This window comes from Dermacentor andersoni, chromosome 1 (genome assembly GCF_023375885.2).
Source record: "Dermacentor andersoni chromosome 1, qqDerAnde1_hic_scaffold, whole genome shotgun sequence".
In the NCBI taxonomy this organism is placed as follows: Eukaryota; Metazoa; Arthropoda; class Arachnida; order Ixodida; family Ixodidae; genus Dermacentor; species Dermacentor andersoni.
In genome coordinates, this window is record NC_092814.1 from 98,815,726 (window position 1) to 98,836,840 (window position 21,115).

At 45.3% G+C, this 21,115-nt stretch overlaps 1 protein-coding gene across 2 annotated transcripts in view; it reads left to right on the forward strand.

Annotated features, from left to right (window-relative positions):
* The window catches only part of LOC126545385 (tyrosine aminotransferase-like), a 97,011-nt gene that overhangs the window by 31,378 nt on the left and 44,518 nt on the right, over positions 1-21,115 (forward strand). Inside the window, exon 1 of one of the 2 annotated variants that reach the window (XM_050193224.2) lies at positions 7,293-7,378. The exons of the other annotated variant lie outside the window; for it this stretch is intronic. Within the exon in view, the coding sequence (XP_050049181.1) occupies positions 7,364-7,378 (15 nt within the window). The 5' untranslated portion in view covers positions 7,293-7,363. Of the gene's footprint in view, positions 1-7,292; positions 7,379-21,115 lie in introns of those variants that run through there. 2 annotated transcript variants of the gene reach the window in all.

Here is a 21,115-nt window from a genome sequence, read left to right on the forward strand (position 1 = left end):
CACACGCATCGTCCTTAATTGTGTAGCGTTCAACGCTTCACTAAAGCTTCACTTCATATGGATTCCACCACATGCGTTCGATCTGCGTAATTTTTTTGTTTTTTGCCTCTCTCCGGGGGCGACCGTGTTTTGTGGTGCTGTGGTTGCTCTGTGCACCATTGAGAGTTATTAAAATTTGAATGAAGATACTAAATAGATAAGTTAATTAATTAATTAACGTACACAGAACGGATTTGCGAATTCTGCAGGATCACTGATATGATGTGCTAGCAGTGCTTGCTGTCAGGAAAGCTCATAAAATACAGAATTAAATAAAAACGCTAAGGTAACGCCTTCCCATGCACTCGATTCTCACGTGTTTTGCAGCTCAGCCAGAGTTGCAGGAGTACGCGTGTTTTGCAGCTTTCATAATGTTTTTTTTTTTTTTTAACTATATTTGCGACGCCAAATAGAGCGAGAGCGCGGACCAACATTTTACGGCCTCTTGTCGATGCTGTAATTTGCGGTTAAGTTAGATACTGACTGAGGTTTAGCTAGTTAGGGTATTTTGTTTTTACAGGAATGCTTGTTTCAGTCTAACACATGGCGCTTATGTTTTTATTCTGCGAAAAATAAACACGAGAGCTGCCACGCATGTCAACTGCGCGGCACATATTTAGCTTGAAGCCGACGCAAGTGGGTTGTTTCACAAGTCAGGCTGAGACAGTCCGACCCGACAGCGTTTACATCAACTCTGCAATGCCCAAACACAGTTACACATCGAGGAACATTAGAGCTTGTACCATTTTATTTCTGGCTATGAAGAGTATTACGTGCAAAAAAACCCCAAGAAAAACAAACATTGAAATGTTATTTGACTGTAAACTTAATTCGTACAGTAACTAATAAATTAGTAATTATTTTGCTGAGCTACCAACGTGAAAACTCGCTCCAGTGTATCAAAATAATTCTATATATGATATCCGTTAAGTTTCCTACGCTTAAATCACAATTTCTAAGTATCAAACTCAATAATAAAACGGATGAGATGGACAGCAAAGGGTTAAGTACACAGTTTCTGCTGGTCCCGATCGCAGCTAGTGGCTGCGGAAAAAAAAAAAAATTATCTGAGTTACTATAGGCTATTGCAAATAGTATACGCTCGGTTCAATTCGCTTCCGACGCACCTTTCATTTTTGAAGTCTTGGCTCAGGCTACGTGGGGCACCCTGTATAATATATAGAAACTTACGTACACCCCAGGTTGTAACGAAGTCAAGATAGAGTGCACTCCACAAAAAATAAAAAAAAACCATTAAACTGCCGTGCATAACCACACAACATAATTACTACGTTCTAGTAATTATCTGCAATTTTTGTTACTTCTTTAAGGCACAAACTGCGCGCTTTCGCAGTTCAATTGTTGGCTATGGCCCCAATATTTTCCCAATTCAAAGTGGCCGTTTGTCTAGAGCCCACAATTTATCTTGTATTTCTTTCCTTATGCGGAGCATGAATACTGCAGAGAAGCAACACGTGTACAATACCTTTTTTTCTTTATTCCGAGCAAGAGCACACAGCACTTTCGGCTTGTCCTAGTCTATGTAAAATAACACTTTGCGTACGCTGTGCCTAGACGTAACTTATGTATTACTGTTTCAAGAGAACGCCTAACCATTACTGAAATAGTGAACTCTATTTTTGGGTCAACATGAAATAAAACGATGTTTCAACCACCGTTCTCAAACCAGCCATCTCTCAATAATCGGACTGAATGTTGTCTGTTGCATGCATCGTTATGTGTGAGAGGTATCAGAGGATTCTTATTTTCAGTACGCGCCGCGCGTGCTAAACTGTCTGCCTCTGTGTTGCTTTGAATGCCACAGTGACTAGGAATCCACCGAAATAAAATTTCATATTGAAAGTCTATCGCCTTTGTATATATATTTTGTCCTTGATATAGTATAACATTATCATTTTGTTCGTGCTCGTGAAATTAATGCTCATTGAAGATGCTTAGAGTCAGGATGAGCCATTTGAGTGAATGTTGTGTGCATATGAAATTCAACGTAGACATTATGACAAAGTTTTGCTGTGGTAGAGGTAGTGACACTTGATAATGTGAACGTTCTCTGTTCTCTCGTAGAGGGTATACAAAATGTACACGTTGAACTTTCAATTTGACACGAGTCGTCAATGTAAACCTGAATGCGATATCTGCGTGTATTATAGATATGCCACAGTATTAACTGCTTCACAGCTATTTCCGGTAAATCACATTTGCGAGAGATCACCGGTACTTTAGCCTAAATCTCTGGAATCGACAACAGCCATCGTGGATGCTCATTATCTGCTGGTCAAAACTTAATCTCTGTAATAATGTTGCTGCAATGTTGTATTGTCACGTGTACATGTACACCGCTTCTATAATTTAATTTCTGATGAAGCGGCCGGTGATGGGCATGCTGTGTTGCGAGGCGAAAACAATGGCGGCAAGTCTCAACAAATTTCAGACCCCGGGAAGAAGATTGGCGTGCCTCTGCTATCGATAAAGAGCCTACCGTTGCACGTGGCACTCCAATTAAAGACACACACGCGGACTTGTGGCCAGTACGCGGTCAAGAGCTATTACCGAGGAGCGGGAGAGATTGTGAAAGATTGGGCCGAATATGCTGTTCTTTGCCTTATGATTGCACAGTGCACGCGAAGCAGCGATGGTGTTGAACAACCCCATTTCGTTCCCGCATTGCATCGTAGAACATTTATAACCACGTTAAGGTTCTGTTCCACGTATTCTACATGCCCCGTCCATGTTAGTCCTCTGTCGGGGACCCTACTTAAGGACTTGTGTTGCCGAACATGACTTAGATGTTTTCCATCTATCAATAGACAAAATTTTTCAGGAGTTATCTTGTGAATGTGAGAACAGTGGTCTTTCCATGTGAGAGAACCATGCCTCGACTAATTAAAAATTCAGAACCAGCATCTAGGCCTTGTTGCAGATTCTGCTGTTGTATGATATGGATGCTTGAGCTTGAAGTCCATATGCACAGGCCGTCTGCATAAATTTAGTAAGCAAGGGAGACAGGCAAGGCACAGGGCAACTGAGACGTAATACAATTCAGCAGGAAACGGCACTTCCTTGCTGAACACCGTGTCATTATATACTCCTTGCTTTTTCCGTCAGCTGTATTGGCGAATACTGTCCTTTCCTCTAAAAAAATCTGCAATCCAACGCAGACACCATCCAGAGATGCCTAACTAAAGCAGGTCGTGAAAAGCATGGATGTGACTTGCTTCATCAAATGCCCACTTAGTATCGAGAAATACGGGGGTAATTTTCTACATTGCCGTTCGGGCTCTACATGCGTGACCAGATCTAAGATTGCGTCCGTGGTTCAACGCCTTCGGAACCCCACCATGTTATCAGACAGCCTATAGGTATTTTCAACCCACTACTGAATCCTAGCATGAATAATTTTTTCCATTGTTTTACAGAAGCAGCTTGTAAGGATGACTGGACGAAATAAATTCAAAGACAGAGGTGTCTTGCCAGGCTTCAAGACTGGGACTACTCTTGCTGTTTTCCAGGAAGCCGGGAGGAGTTCTGAGATTTAAATGTCATTGAGCACTTTCAATAGAATACATGTTCTTGAGGGACCAAGATGTCTTTAAGCGCGTTAGGTTATGCCATCTGGGCCTGCGGCAATCTTGTCACAAGTTTCAAGCGCACATTTCAGTTCCACGATAGAAAATGGCTGATAAGTTTCAGGTTCTGTTCATTGTAGTTGGAGGTGACTCGTGCTTCAACTTAGGCGGCTGAGTTATGAAACACTGCCGTGTTTAAAGAACTCCAATGACACAGCATAATCTAGCAAAACTCATTAGGAATTGTTGTTTGTGGAGCTTTATTTGCGAAGGCTAGAGTCCTAAAAGACTGTTTCTGTCTCACCGGCTCACTAAAGTACCTTAGAACATGTCATAACTTCGTTTGTGGAGTTAAAGGGGTTAAATTAGAGCAGAATTCTCCGCTGATTTCTGCGTAGGTTTGGAAGCTCACAGTGCATCTTGGAGTATGTTTCTATAGCGTCTAGGTATACGCCGAGAAGGCCCGTCTACCGGTACTTTCACTCCGCTCTCCTTCGAATAGCTCTGAATCGTTCATATGCTGCATAACCGTTCGGAGTAGGAATCGTCTTGGATGTGAGGTCTATTTCATTTTGAATATGTGAAACAAGGCTTTCTACATCACTTATTGTGTCTGTTTGTTGAGTCATATGGAACCTTAATGCTTGCCAGTTTGCCATTTTAGTACTTCACTAAGGCGGTGAACTGCGTGAGCGACGATGTCGGATAAGTATTCGGAAGTGGTCACTTCCTTTTGTCTCCGCATCTGTTCTCCGCTCTATGTCGCTTGCGAGGTCTCGCGGACATAACGTAAGGTCCAGACAGCTGGAGTAGTTGTATCCACGAAAGAATGTTATGGAGCCGTCATTTAACAGACATAGGCAACTCTTCTCAATAGCCTTCCGCAGTGCATGTGTTTCCACGGCGGTCACAGTGATTGCTCCCCTACATAATGTTATGCGCCTTAAAATCCCCACATATGATAACAGCGCCCCTAAACATGTACAAAATCTGCATATGGGCACATAAGGTAACATTCGTCGATGGCTCAAGATATACATTACTACGAATATGCTCACGCTTGCGATTTGGACTTCGAAATCCGGAATATCAAGAGTAGACGCTCCTAATTTAACTGACGGCAGGTTTTTACGCACACAGATCATCGCTATACTTAGACCAGCAGATCTAGATGACGTGTAAACAAAATATTTCGCCAAACGATGGTGACTACCCCCACCTGCTTCCACTAGGCATAGCACAGGGAATGCGTGCTGTGCCACCAGTTTCCGGAAATCTGCACTCTTAGATCTCAGGCTGTTAACATTCCATTGAAGTATAGCTGCATTTTGCAAGAACTTACCCATTACAAGCCTTTGGCAACTCACAGAAAGTGTTTTATATCACCAAATGCTATTAAGAAGATCGCTTTGATTTTAGGAAGACAATTAACTTGCGGAAGTCGGTAATCATTTTATCCCAATTCTGTTCCTCTCTTATCATCCGTTTCACCTAATGGTCGATCCTAGTGACAGAGGGGGGGAGCACAATCTTGGGAGATAATGACGAAGCCCACATAACGGAAAATGAAAAGAATCGATTTGCAAAACAGGGCTTTCCTCAGATGGTCAAAATATGTTCCCCAGCCCTCCATTAACGCGTCTCTCATGGCCCCTGTTTTGCTTAGCGGCACTAGGTTCCATCACAGGCACGTACCCAAGGGGGGTACGTGCCTGTGATGAAAATATTTATGGATCAAGATCTTTTTATTTAAAAGAAGTAGAGAAAACGCCGCCGGAAGTGGAGAACAATTACGTGTCTTTGAATGACGCTTCTACAGTTATCAGTCGAACCGCCTGACGTAGCCACTTCTCTGCTGTGCTTATGTGGGTGCTTTTCTAACCTTTCGCGGTGGGTGCAGTAGGTCTAGAACCGCAGCGTCCTGCGCTCTACGCGGTTGTACGGGACTGGCGGCCACGCATCGTTACGCAACTTCCCAAATAGCAATGCGAGTCGGTTTTGGCACTTGGTAGAGCTGCAAACGAGGGTTCCAAAAGAACTGTGATTATTCCGCAAATATATATTTCTCTACAATTCTTCAAGAGCTAAATTAAAAAAACGTTACTAGAAATCTTTATTTTACACTTTCGCTTGTTTACTTGTTCTTGGCAGTGTTCTTATTGCGCTTCTTTCCTGCTCGAGTCCATTTGATGTGGTTCCTTGTTTGTCAAGGTGTATCACACAGGCGTACCAGTGGGATACACCTTATTTCATTTCTGTTTTGCGGGTTTACGCGTCTTTATGTTGTATGGTGGGCATTATTCACATTTGTACTAGTAATGGTACCCCCCCCCCCCCCTTCATGTGCGTAGGAAAGTTATACTGAGTTGGGCATTCCCCCGAAAAAAAAAAAAAAAAACCTGGGTACGTGCCTGTTCCATCAGCCAATTTACTCTGTCTCCCAAGCCGATGGTGACTTTTAAGTATCTTCTGTGACACTAAAGAATCAATTTTCACTCGACAGTGTTGGTGAACTGAAACAAAGGAAAGGGCCGGTCGAGAGTGCTTCACGGTCCCCTAACGTGCTCGATGAATGCCTCGCCAAAAATCGGCATTTGCAAGCAGCGCAATGTCATCATCGTTTCTAAAGGCTGCGACAGACTTTTCTGGCAGCATCATTAATTCACGTCAGCCTACGTGCTGCACGGCGGGATGTCTCAACCCGCCGCGCGTACATTTGTGAACACTACAAAACTGGTGTGTGTGTGTTTGTGTGAAAACTTTTACTGTAATGAGGTCCGGAGGCTCGACTTCTTAAGCCAAGGCGGGCCGCTCCTACGTTCCTACAAGGCGGGCCGCTCCTTTCAGCGACATCATGGCCCCTCTGGACTGCCCTTAGTTGCTCCTGAAACAATGGGCTTTGAATCCTTTTCTCCCACTGTGTCCATTCTTCAACGAGGTTGGGGAGAGTCGCGGGACACCCCGCAGCATATGTCTGATTCCAATGACGCCATTACAATCGTTGCAGTCCATCTTAATCTCCCTCTCTGGATATATTTTGTTAATGGTGTACGGTGTGGGATATGTACCCGTTTGCAATAAGCGCAATGAGACTGCCTGAGCCCTGTTCAGTTTTGAATATGGCAATGGGAATTGTCTGCGTCCTAAACAGTAATGTTTGGTAACGTCATTGTATGTTATTAAATGATCTCTAGATTCCCTGGCTTGATGGTGAACGGCTCGGTTGTGACTGTCACGGTTAGCAAGTCGTCGTGCCAAGTCATGAGCAACCTCAATGAGGTTTACCCGAGTCTCGTCCACGTTCCCCATACGCGCAGGAAACCACCGGATTTCAGTTTTGTGCCTCACCGTACGCTATGTATATGTGCACGATTAATGTGTTTAACAGCGGACAAAGCGCGATCAGACGGAATGGCATCTGCTGTATACACACGAGGCCTGAAGAGAGTCATACCTGAGCACCAGAGACTCTTTTTGTTTGTCTGTCGGGTGGGTGTGCAATTTTCCCGGTAGAAATTAGCGTCGCTCCATTTCTTTGTTGTTGTTTTTTCGATCGACATACACGTGGCGATGGGCGCGAGAGGATAGCACATCCGGTAGCGGCGCGTGGGACTCGCGAACGAGCGACACCCGGTCGACGGCAGGTGCGGCGCAGATCGACTACGGGTTCGAGGCGGGCAGGCAGGCAAACAGTTGGTCGCTCTTTCGTGCCCGGGGTGGTCTCAAACGAAGCCAGTATGTTTCCAGACAGCGTAAGTTGCCTCACATCTGACTCGACAGATATTCCGGTGTTTTTAATTGTGTGCCCTTCGTGAATACATTCCTACGAGCGTCACGCTAAGCGTATTCATCTCTTTCTCATTTTCCCCGCAACACTCATTGAAGCTGCTCGGTAGGCAGAATACACCAGTGCCGATAGCCGAGCGAGAGATTGAGTGAATCGTTCCTCCGAAAAGCGTTAAGTCAAGTTCGGTTCGTATTGGTACGACTCGCTTCTTCCGTGTTTCGCACTTCATTCCTTTTCGTGGCGCTCCTCGTGTCTGACGGCCCTTGGCGCATCACAGGCACTGGACCGTGTTTCAAATGTGTAAATTTAAGAAAATGCGCTGGGCGAGAAAAGACGAGCGGAATACAGCACACGAACGACGACACGCGTGCGTGCCTGTGTGTGTGTGAAAGGGTGAGAAAAAGATAGGAGACGAAAAATTGGGAGCTTGAACGGAAGAAATGTCCGGTTGGCTACCCTGTATTGGGTGAAGGGGAAACGGTAGAAAAAACAAGGATAAAGGATATAATTCTTTCTGTGGACCAGTCGCAGTTAGACCAGAGGGGCCCCCCCTTTAACAATGCCAAACCACTCAAGAAATCAAAGCGGTGAGGACAAATGCTTGTTCGTTCCGCGCAGACCCAGAGACAGAGGGAGAAAAGTGTTCGATATCGTCTATAGGAAATCAGCCGGCGAAATATCCAACTTCGCCAAAAGCTTCAGCCTCGCACAGAGAGTTGAAAATTGTGTTACCTGCGAGAGGAGAAAAAAAAAGATTGCTGTCCGGGAAACGTGAATTCGTATATGTCGTAAGTCCATGGAATCGCATCAGAAAGCCGGATGTCTTGCGCAAGTCAGTGTTGACGTCAAGGAAGAAGTAGTTAGACGCAAGATGTTTCACAAGGCGCCGAGAAAACACGCAGAAAGAATATTGAGCTTACAAAGAAACTGCTACATAACTCTAAAATGCTACGCTACGCATGCGTAACACCTATAAGAATCGCAACGCGTTCCCGACTTTTTCTTTTTTTCTTTCTTTACTCTCTGCTTGCATGTTTTGACTGTATCTCTTTTGTTACGCATGTCAGAGCCGTTCTGATTGCTCACAGCCTGTACGTTCTACATATAACTCACTCGTGCGTCACCTATGTGCAATTAACACCTTGGTCAACCGCTGAGTATAGAGCATTACGCAGATGCACAGTGCCACTGCGCCACATTCCAATTTGATGTATAATAAAACAGACCGATGTTTCGCAACGCGTTATACCCTTTTATTTCTCAGCACCCGCCGTGGTTGCTCAGTGGCTATGGTGTTGGGCTGCTGAGCACGAGGTCGCGGGATCGAATCCCGGCCACGGCGGCCGCATTTCGATGGGGGCGAAATGCGAAAACACCCGTGTACTTAGGTTTAGGTGCACGTTAAAGAAACCCAGGTGGTCGAAATTTCCGGAGCCCTCCACTACGGCGTGCCTCATAATCAGAAAGTGGTTTTGGCACGTAAAACCCCATATTTATTATATTATTTCTCAGCTCCTGTAATACGTAACACGGCAGATATTTCTACGCGTTCGTGATGGCTCAAAGTAACAGCGTCAAAGCCACTGAGGCCTATCACAGCAAACATCTAAGCGGTGTGTCCGCCATCGGAAATGCCCGCGCCTCTCATTCTAACTTGACTACTAGTTTTTTCGTCGTATCAGACGCTAAAGAGGGTACGTATATGAGCGAGTGTAAGAAACTATGCCACTTCACCAAACGAAAGCTGTGTACTTCTTTGTCCATCACCTGATGTATTTTATTTCTGATAAACGTCCCATGTCCAACTTTTTGTCTTTTCTTTACGTCACTACCTGTTTTTGACAACTTTCGCTAGGCTTCGCGGCACGTTTAAACGAACTTTCTAGAAGCCAGTCAGCGGCCCCTCTATAGGGCATCGGCCGCGCCTGAAAAACAGCACTGCGGGCACGCGAGCCCGTTTGGCCCGATGCTGAGGCCAGATGCTGATGGCGAAAGGTCCAGGGACGCCACGCTCTGGAACAGGTCGCGATAGTGACGTCTCTTGCCGCCTTTCCGCGTCGTCACACGCTTATCACCCACAACGACGCCGGGCAGTTTGCATCACCCTGACCACGCAGCGTCGCGTGACCAACGCCGTCCGAGAGGCGCAGACAGCGCCGGGGTACCTCACGAGGACAACGATCAAAAAGAAGCGCAGTCAAAGCAACAAGACTGAAACTTGCACGTATGACGCACTTTGGCAGATTGTGAGAACAGCAGACAGTATTTAGTAGAAGTATTTCAGAGCAGCGCAGCACGTGGCATGCACCATGATGAGAGAGAGAAAGAGATTCTCGAAGGATCCAACCGCGGAAACTTGTTTGCTGACCGACGGTGTGGTCACGTGACGGCGTGTCAGAAGGCAACCTTGAGATTGCTGGGTCTTCCCTTCGCGACCTTGTCCTTGTTCAGCGATCGAGAGACTTTCCCTCGAGCGATTTTCTCTGCGCAAGCGTGTCGTAAGAATCGGCCAGGTCGGGTGAAACCAGTCCGACGACAGTGGCGCAGCGGCGACGTTCGGCTGCCCGCGGTCCCCTGGCCACTGAGGCGCGACCCAATGCATCACAGTCACGTGGTCGACGACACTGCTTACCCGCACTGAAGAAGGGTAGCATGTGCAGGGCTGCTATAATGAGAGTCTGTTCAAGTACACAAGCTCGTATTCACAAAGCAGCTCTTACGTTTCAGTGGCTCGTAAGAACAGGCGCCAGTCAATCGCGATAGCAAACACGTTATTAGCGAACAGCAGGCGAATGACAACATTGTTCTTACGAACGGAAATGTGTGTGAGTTCAGCCCAGTGGGCCCGAATTCGCAAAGCTTCGTAATTGGCTGACCGGCAATCGCTAATGATATATCGAGCATCAGGATTCTTGATTTTGCTATTGCGAAAAATTCTAGCGTTAGGGCCTTTTGTGATACTAAAGGTGTTCTGGACAAAGTCGGCTTCATAAATGATGTTGCTAATACAAATTGGTCTGAAATTAAATGACTAAACGACCCACAGAAAGCCTTTTCCACATTTTTTTCTAGTGTTATATCATACCTACGACAGTTCACCTCCAAAAAGAAATGTAAAAAAATTGCAGCATTTTCTCATAATCCATGGATCTCGCAGCAGTTATTAACAGCATTGCGCAAACGGGATAACTTATATAAGACAACCAAAAGGCAACCGTTTAACATGAACTTACGTGCCCGATATAAGAACTTCTGTAACACTCTTACCTGTAAATTAAAATCAGCTAAAGGATTGTATAAAGCCAGAAGAAATAACTGCTGTTATAAATAATCTAAAAGTGACAAGCGCTGGAATTGATGAGGTCCACCTTGCTAACATTAAACTGATTTCGCACCTAATTTCAGACATACTTTCTTTTATTGTTGATTTATTATTCAAGACTGGTTTATTTCCTTCTGGAAGCGTGGCAAAGTTATCCCAGTTTAAAAAAAAAAAAGGCGATAGCTCATTATTGCACAACTACAAACCTATTTGCATTCTACCGTTCTTTGGGAAAGTTATTGAGAAACTAATTGAAATACGGCTAACGAAATACCTTTCTCAATTTAATATCCTTTCTGCATGCAAGTTCGGTTTTCGACATGGGTATTCCACAGAGATGGCACTTATTCATCTTACGGACTAATTAAAAAAATTAATCGACGAGGGAGTTCTCGCCGCTTCAGTTTTTATCGATATAACGCAAGCATTTGATGGCATAAATAATAATATCCTATTCTCTAAGCTCGAAGCAATTGGCATTTGCGGTCCTGCCCTTTCGCTACTAAAACACTACTTATATAATCGAGTTCAAGTTGTTTCTCTTTCCAGTGCTTATTCTCGACAGCGAACTACTAACATCGGTGTGCCCCAGGGCTCCATCCTGGGGCCACTCCTGTTCTTGGTTTATATTAATCATTTACCTTATTGTCTTTCTTCCACAAAATGCATTCTGTACACTCATGATACAACAATATTCACCTTTCATAAAGATACCTCATCTCTCGTTAATAAGCTAAACGCTGACTTAGAAAACATTATAGGGTGGTGTAATGTTAGCATGCTATTTATTAATGCAACTAAGACTGAATTTGTTGTATTCTCTTCACATCAGCGAAACTTAGCTTCCATTCCACCTATCAGTTTTGGTCCCCACTGCCTTCATCCAAGTTCATGTTCATCTTTCCTTGGCATTCTACTTGATTGTAATCTGAAATATCACAATCATATTGCTCACATAAAAAAGAAAATAGCTCATGGTATACGCATCTTAATCAAAACACGCCTTTACTTCACACGTACCACATTGCTCTCACTTTACCCCTCTTTCGTCCACTATCATATTACTTATGGCATAATATCTTGGGGAAACACCTATAATACTTATATTGTGTCTCTCCAGGCAGTTCAGAACCGAGCCATAAGAATAATTAGTTGCAGTCCACGCTTTTCTCATGCCACTTCCCTTCTACACGAGAATAACATCCTTTCCATTTCTGGACTCACTAAATACAACCTAGGTATATTTTTCTACAGACTTGTGAAAAATGAGCTACCATCGATCCCATTTTCACCATCTAACCTGATGATTCATAGTACCACCAGACTTGCGTGAATAACAATTTTTTTTTACCAGGAATCCGCACTAACTATGGTAAACAGAGTGTAGAATTCACTTCCATTTCAGTATGGAACACTCTTCCTTTCATAATGAAAAACGCAACATCTTTATCACAATTTAAAAGAGAACTAAAAATGCATTTATTATTAACAGATTAACGACAAGGATTACTGTATTCGGTCTTTCTTCGCTTTTGCTTCTTTTTCTCTTTCTTTATTTTGTTGTAAATAAACTGTTGGTATTTTGTTCCTGCACAATTTTTGCTGCTACCCTGAGGTACGCTAAACCTTGTTATTATTTGTAATCAATTCTGTATTTTCTTCTGTAACCGTTCTTTTCTTGGTGCTTGTATACTTCCTTATTATATGCTACTGTTGCTTTGAGATGTTAACTATAATAACTGTTCTTGTACAGGAGGTCCCGATACAGTCTTTGACTATGGGACCTCCTTTTGCATACTAAATACTTGTAATGTGACCCAAGTTCTAATAATAAATTCTGATTCTGATTCTGAATACAGGCGTTGGGGTCGAATTCACAAATATGTTCGTTCGTAAGTGCTCTTTACCATTTGCCGGTCGCCATAACTAATATTAAGTCTGACATAATGATTGGCAAGGGTAGGCAAGAAGCAGGCCGGAGACAAGTCAGTGGGGGAATATGGCATAGGCTCTAGGAATAGCAGAGGAGAGTTATTAGTAGAGTTTGCAGAACAGAATAATATGCGGATAATGAATACCTTTTTCCGCAAGCGGGTTGGCCGAAAGTGGACGTGGAGGAGCCCAAATGGTGAAACTAGAAATGAAATCGACTTCATACTCTGCGCGAACCCTGGCATCATACAAGATGTAGACGTGCTCGGCAAAGTGCGCTGCAGTGACCATAGGATGGTAAGAACTGGAATTAGCCTTGACTTGAGGAGGGAACGGAAGAAACTGGTACATAAGAAGCCAATCAATGAGTTAGCGGTAAGAGGGAAACTAGAGGAATTCCGGATCAAGCTACAGAACAGGTATTCGGCTTTAACCCAGGAAGAGGACCGTAGTGTTGAAGCAATGAACGACAATCTTATGGGCATCATTAAGGAGTGCGCAATAGAAGTCGGTGGTAACGCCGTTAAACAGGAAACCAGTAAGCTATCGCAGGAGACGAAAGATCTGATCAAGAAACGCCAATGTATGAAAGCCTCTAACCCTACAGCTAGAACAGAACTGGCAGAACTTTCTAAGTTAATCAACAAGCGCAAGACAGCGGACATAAGGAACTATAATATGGATAGAAATGAACAGGCTCTCAGGAACGGAGGAAGCCTAAAAGCAGTGAAGAAGAAACTAGGAATAGGCAAGAATCAGATGTGTGCGTTAAGAGACAATGCCGGCAATATCGTTACTAATATGGATGAGATAGTTCAAGTGGCTGAAGAGTTTTATAGAGATTTATACAGTACCAGTAACAGCCACGACGATAAGGTGGGAGAGAATAGGCTAGAGGAACTTGAAATCCCACAAGTAACACCGGAAGAGGTAAAGAACGCCTTGGGAGCTATGCAAAGGGGGAAGGCAGCTGGGGAAGATCAGGTAACAGCAGATTTGTTGAAGGATGGTGGGAACACTGTCCTAGAAACATTGGCCGCCCTATATACACAATGCCTCATGACCTCGAACGTACTGGAATCTTGGAAGAACGCTAACATAATCCTAATCCATAAGAAAGGGGACGCCAAAGACTTGAAAAATTATAGACCGATCAGCTTACTGTCCGTTGCCTACAAAGTATTTACTAAGGTAATCGCAAATAGAATCAGGAATACCTTAGATTTCTGTCAACCAAAGGACCAGGCAGGATTCCGTAAAGGCTACTCAACAATTGACCATATTCACAATATCAATCAGGTGATAGAGAAATGTGCGGACTATAACCAACCCTTATATATAGCCTTCATTGATTACGAAAAAGCATTTGATTCAGTCGAAACCTCAGCAGTCATGAAGGCACTACGGAATCAGGGTGTAGATGAGCCATATGTAAAGATACTGGAAGATATCTATAGCGGTTCCACAGCCACCGTAATCTTCCACAAAAAAAGCAACAAAATCCCAATAAAGAAAGGCGTCAGACAGGGAGATACGATATCTCCAATGCTATTCACAGCATGTTTACAGGAGGTATTCAGAGACCTGGAGTGGGAAGAAATGGGGATAAAAGTTGATGGAGAATACCTTAGCAACTTGCGATTCGCTGATGATATTGCCTTGCTTAGTAACTCAGGAGACCAATTGCAATGCATGCTCACTGACCTGGAGAGGCAAAGCAGAAGCGTGGGTCTGAAAATTAATCTACAAAAAACTAAAGTAATGTTTAACAGTCTCGGAAGAGAACAGCAGTTTACGATAGGTAGCGAGGCACTGGAAGTGGTAAGGGAATACATCTACTTAGGGCAGGTAGTGACCACGGATCCGGATCATGAGACTGAAATAACCAGAAGAATAAGAATGGGCTGGGGTGCGTTTGGCAGGCATTCTCAAATCATGAACAGCAGGTTGCCACTATCCCTCAAGAGGAAAGTGTATAACAGCTGTGTCTTACCAGTACTCACCTACGGGGCAGAAACCTGGAGGCTTACGAAAAGGGTTCTGCTGAAATTGAGGACGACGCAACGAGCTATGGAAAGAAGAATGATAGGTGTAACGTTAAGGCATAAGAAAAGAGCAGATTGGGTGAGGGAACAAACGCGGGTAAATGACATCTTAGTTGAAATCAAGAAAAAGAAATGGGCATGGGCCGGACATGTAATGAGGAGCTAGGGAAGATAACCGATGGTCATTAAGGGTTACGGACTGGATTCCAAGGGAAGGGAAGCGTAGTAGGGGGCGGCAGAAAGTTAGGTGGGCGGATGACATTAAGACGTTTGCAGGGACAACATGGCCACAATTAGTACATGATTGAGGTAGTTGGAGAAGTATGGGAGAGGCCTTTGCCCTGCAGTGGGCGTAACTAGGATGATGATGCTGATGATGATGATGATGATGATGATGAATGATTGGCTCGCATCTGAACAAACGAAAAAGTCTAGCGTAAGAACATTTTTTTTTTTTTTGGAAATACGAACCGTGGTTTAGTAAGTGCCCGCAACCTTCCACATGCGCTTAGCAACGCAACTGCGTTGTTATGGAGAGTATTGTACAGATACAGGCATGACGCACCGTATCGCGCATATTTGCGGATGCTAAGTGACAGCAGAACATATATGTACAGTCGCGGACAGAATAATATGGACCACGGGATCTCCGAAAACGTTCAATTCCCGAGCAGCCTGTAGCAGTAACCAGTAAAACTGCCCACAACAACGTTGTTAGCATATTCTAGTCGAGGTCCAAAATGCAAATACCAGATTGCGTTGTGAGGTTGCGGAGATATTCAGCTTTTTCTTAGATTTCATGGTCCGTAATATTCTGTCCGCGACTGTACATCCGCTGACTTCTCCGCACCTGTTTTTTGCATTCGTGGGTTAGTGTGCACATCCTTTTCTTTCTTTCATTTTCTTCGATTTTTATTTCGAGCCGATGAGAGAACCCGTCGCCATCGGCAATATGTGATGACAAGATCTTATTTTCAACCCCACTGAAACACATCTGTGTCGTTTTGTATACGGATAGTCATTGAGTCTATCGTCTACCCTGTAATATCATCAGCAGCTTTAATCGCGTATGTTTTTCTTTTTCTTTCCTCCTTCGACTGTGTCTTCCGCCTTGCTCTAGATTATTTTGATCCATTTCCACGCCACTATGCAGAGTGACATGTAAGAGGTCATGCATGCTTATACTCTGCTGAGGAAAAAACTCAGTGCCCTTCCACTTTGTGAGGAAGGATGACCAGAGAAGCTATGTATGTGGGCCCCTTAATGGCGAACTGCACCTCCGCCGTGGGTCGGCCCAGCATTGCACTATCTTTGGGATTTTTTTCTACATGCGGAGACGATAGTGGGGAAAGCAGCCGTTAATAGCTTCGCTGTAAAAGAAAAGAGAAACATGTTCAGCAAAAGCTGACAACTCAAGTTGCTTAGTTGTAGTTGTTTCGGGAAAGGGACATCCATATGATATAAAGTAGGAATTGCTGCCATTCTGTATACTTTCTTGAGTAATTACGTCACGAAAGGTTTTATCTACCGGACAATTCTCGAACTTCGTCATCTTTCGTTATAACACTTACTTTCTGTTGATCCTTTCGTGACGACAGCAAACGAACAATACAACAAAAATCAATAAGTGCGTGCAGATGCTGGCGTAAGACCTCGCACAAACATTCACTAAGGCTGCGAACGAAAGCAATAGCTTGGGCCGCAGTTTGGAAAACAGCTTGCGTTTGGAGGCCACCGGAACAGAACAGCTTTCGTCCGTATGTAAAACAGAATCACCTGCAAGCAGCACCCGCCGTGGTTGCTCAGTGGCTATGGTGTTAGGCTGCTGAGCACGAGGTCGTAGGATCGAATCCCGGCCACGGCGGCCGCATTCCGATGGGGGCGAAATGCGAAAACACCCGTGTACTTAAATTTAGGTGCACGTTAAAGAACCCCAGGTGGTCGAAATTTCCGGAGTCCGCCACTACGGCGTGAAAGTGGTTTTGGCACGTAGAAAGTGGTTTTGGCACGTAAAACCCCATAATTTAATTTTTTAACCTGCACGCAGCGAGCTTCACAGAGGTTAAAAATAGTAATAACAAAAGAAAGATATCAAAAGCACTAAACCGCGCGCATCCGCATTGACGACGAGCAGCATAGTCTGTAAACAACTGTTTGCAAGTACCAGAGAGACGGAGATAAATAACGAAGCCCACTTTCTTGGACTACCACGATGAGGTTCGGCCAAGCCCAGCCGAGGAATGACTAAAGGAATATGTTGACATGTGGGAGCACTGGATGACGACAGTCAGAATTCGCTGGTCGGAACTGTGCACACTAAATGATGACCACGTGTGCATAAGTATGTTTCAATCGACATGAATTGTGGGCTCAAACGTCCCGAAGCTGCACAGTGCGTTTTGAGGGTAATGGGGGCTTTAGATAAATTTTGACCACATAGCGCATAGGTGAGCGCAGGACTTTTCCCATCTGTGGGGCAAAACTATCTTGGAGGACCCGCTTCCTGCCTTCCACTTACTTCAAAGCGTACTATCCATACTGGGACATTTCGCGGATACTGACTGAACGAGAAATGAAGCGCCACCATAGAATGTATTTATTATTTATTCAATAAATCGCTTATCACACTTTTACCTAGTAATGCGCTAAAGGATGTTGTGCAATGCGTATTTTGTCCACACCTTATTTTAAAGAACCTGCAACCATGCATCAGAATGGTGCAATATTAATGGCTTTCTTTTCTTGCGCAGGACAATCTTCAAGGTGTCGATTGTCGCGCAGTCATAAATGTGTAGGTTCTTTTTCAAAACTCTCATAGCCACAGAGGGCACTTTAAAAAATTGGAGGAGGCTTAATGTTTGCCTTTAAAGCGCAACTCGGGCGATTTTTTTACCATGTCTGGGTATGGAATATCTAAGTTCCCGAGACCCCCCTGATAGTAGAATTGTTACGCTTCGATTCGAATATAATTTTAAATAAGCAAAAAACAGGAAAACGAAACCGAAACCTGACAAAGCAGCTGAACGAACCTCCTCGTATGACTTCACGAGTGTGCCCACCGGGAAGCGTATTTAGAATTGCTCGTAGGTACAACGGGGCGTGCCACTTTTGACGGAGCTCGACGTTTCTGCGCAGGCGCGAGTAAGAGCGGGCGCGAGAGAGAAAATCTGGGGGCTTTTGCTCCTTGAATATATGACTCAGCCTAGGCACTACGGAGGAGGGTTTCTTAGATTGCGTTGTATTCGTTTGTCCCCTGACATGCCGGCATTGCGGAGTTCGGTCGAGTTGGTTTATACGCTCCGCCGCTGGCTGCCCGCGCGGTGAGGCAGTGGGCGCGGACGCCGCTTGGTGATCGCTGTGTCTGAAGGGACAATGTTCTGACTGGTGTTTTATAAGTCGCGGGTCGAATTTTTCGTCGCGACGATAGATCGGATTTTTTACAAGCACTGCTCCAGGAGGGCACATGTAACCGGCAAACGGAGGCCTCAGGAGAGCACCTGAGGTTATATTAAAGCAGGCGGCGCAGGATCTCCGGGGCACCCAAGCGGTAGCGGGGGGATCAAAGCTGGAAGCCGGGCGGCCCATGGGTTGGGGCCGCAGAGGCCGAAGCGTGCCTGGGGGTGTTCGCATAAAACATTGGCTGTCCGCGATAGCGGACAGCCGATCTTATACTCCCCTGGCACGCGCAGGCCTCTGCGAGCCCCAACCCACGGACCAGTCCGGCTTCTAGCTTTGATATCCCCGTTGCCGCTTTGGTGTCCTGGAGGCGCCGCCAATAATGCGAAATAATGACACGTTGTTTTCATTAGTAAAAACATGATCGATTAAATATGATTGCGTCGAGCCGCCAACTTGCGATGCTAAGTTCAGCACAACCGCGCCCCGCGACTTCTGCCGGCACGGCGCGCCTAGGGACAAGCGCATACACCGCGCCCCAAGGGACTCCTCCGTAGTACCTAGGCAGAGTCGTATTTTCAAGAATCAAAACTCCCCACATTTCCTCTCTCGCACCCGCTCTCACTCGCGCATGCGCGCAAACGTCCGTCGTCTCCGCAAGTTCCACGCCCCGTTGTACCTACGAGCAGTTGGAAATACGCCACCGGGAAAGCCACGCAAGGCATGCCGGTCTCGCCCGCTGGCAGGGAAGAGCAGATGCTCGGCTGACTCGTGACGGCGCCGGACCTTCGGGTGACAATTTCAGCTGCGCCAGCTCTTCGGATCTGTGAAATATTGACAGTTATGATTCTGACGCATTCAACAGCCACGAATCGCCGTTCGCATTCGACCCGCCACCATGAGATCCAGAGCCCATGCGCTACATATCGTGCTACAACATGAAGACCAAGGGTAGCCCTAACCACTGATTTATACGTGCTGCTGGCTATTTTAAGTGTTTTGCCCCTTCTCAGGGAAGCCTTTCGCATGCTCATTGTAAGGTGTGGAGCACGACTTTCCGCTTTTGTATCCCGCAAGAACGCCGTTGACAGTCCAAAGCACGAATTGGTGCATTTGTTTACATCAGCAGGTACAGCGGCCACTCGTCGTTCGCTTGAGATATAATGCTAGCCGTTCATCGGTGACATCAGTTAATGTCAGAACTTATCAAAACAGGCAGATTTTGTGCACCGTTGCATCACTCTGAATCGCGCTGATATGAGCGATCACATACCTTCGAAAACAGCGAACGGGAGACCGTAGTACGGGAGCGTTGTTATGCTGCCTACTTATCATTCTTCGTATTCTCTTCATGCACACAATATGTTCCGTAAAGTGGACATAGACTAGGACTTTGCGCGTATGATCGTTCATTGAGAGAACGCGTAGTTTTCTCGGAGAAACGCCGATGCCAATATAGACACCGTTGGCAGCTGAACGAGGCGGTTGTTTCGCTGCTGTGTCGAGGAGCCTGCGCTTGCTGCCAATTTGGGATATGGGGCAAGTAGTGCACCTCGGAAGCTAAATAATGAGTCTGCATCACAATACGTAAAAATACACCCATGTTCGTAGTCGCAATTAATTTAGGGAAGTACCGGTGAGTGCGGCGGGCAGCTCTCCGTCGAAAACGGCAACGTACCGATGTCGATACTGCTCCGAGTCGTCGCTTCTCGCTTTTTGTGTGTGTACTATACGAAATAAGGAATGGTGTGTTTCAAATCCGTATGGTCAAAACTGAACTACAGAAGGAGTTTTCATCATTCTGATGGCTTAATTAGCTTCAGATCAGTCACTCAGGTCCGCCAGCAGTAGACGCATGAACGACGCGACTTAATCTCGGATGAACCTCGGATGAACGCGATCGGCATCGGCTCAAGCTGTGTGTGCAGATGGCGAGGGCCGAAGTTCTTGCAGCCAACAACGCAACACCACTTGCCTCCCATCTCTTACACGTCTACAGGGAACACAACTTCTCGATACAGCAACTTCTCACGCCATGCATGCACCAACCAGCTTACGATCGTCGACTCCTCGACGCTCTCGTCGCTGTCGTCTGCATGATCCCGGCATGTTCTGCATGGAACACTCTTGACGTCATACACAATGTGGCCTGTAATTAAGGAAGAGGCAAGGTAGGGTGTTTGAGGCAACTAATTAAATTCATTTGTAAAAAATCTGTGCAACTCTCAAACCTGCTTTTTTGAGGACATGACAGAAGTGTTCATAGGAACGTACCCAGCGAATTTCATAAATATTCGCTGGCATCGAAAAATCACCGGAGTTGCCCTTTAAGAATAGAACGCGATAGCATTCAAAGATACCTGACTGCTTCTCCCGCATCCAGGCAATTGCAGCGTATGTAACCGTAATATTTACCGGGAAACGTTCGCGGCGAACACTATGCACGAAGGCAGGTTTCTGGTAGAGACGCGCCCTCTTGCATGGGCCTCGATGCGGTGGAGGCAAGCGCCATCTGGAACTGTTTCAAGGAAGCGGGCGCGATGCTCCGTGGACTGTGAGATTTACGCGCCGGCGTGCGCAAATGACGGATGCCATCTCTGGTCTATGCATTGTATAAACGCTGGAAAAGGGGTTTGTTTGAGTTCTCGCGTAACATAATTATATTTTCTCTTAAATTCAAATGACAATCCGAGAGCTATCAAGTCTGTATGTTGTGTGTAAGTCATAGTTTACGATTTTTCCACGTATTTTAGCTTGAGAAATTCAATTAGTTCAGTCAATTCCTTGCGTCACGTGGAAGGCCTGGGTATCTTTTCTCCGAAACGATGTCCGCTGCCGTACGCAGGACGCCGACACAGGATTTTCTGCGACACGGGCTCCTTAACGCTTTCGCGTTAAAATTGTATATTCGTAGAAATGTAAAACAACTAACCTCTACTGAAAATATTGCACTGTGTTCTCAAAGGAGAAAGCACTGGCAACTCAGGATCCATGGATAATCTGACTA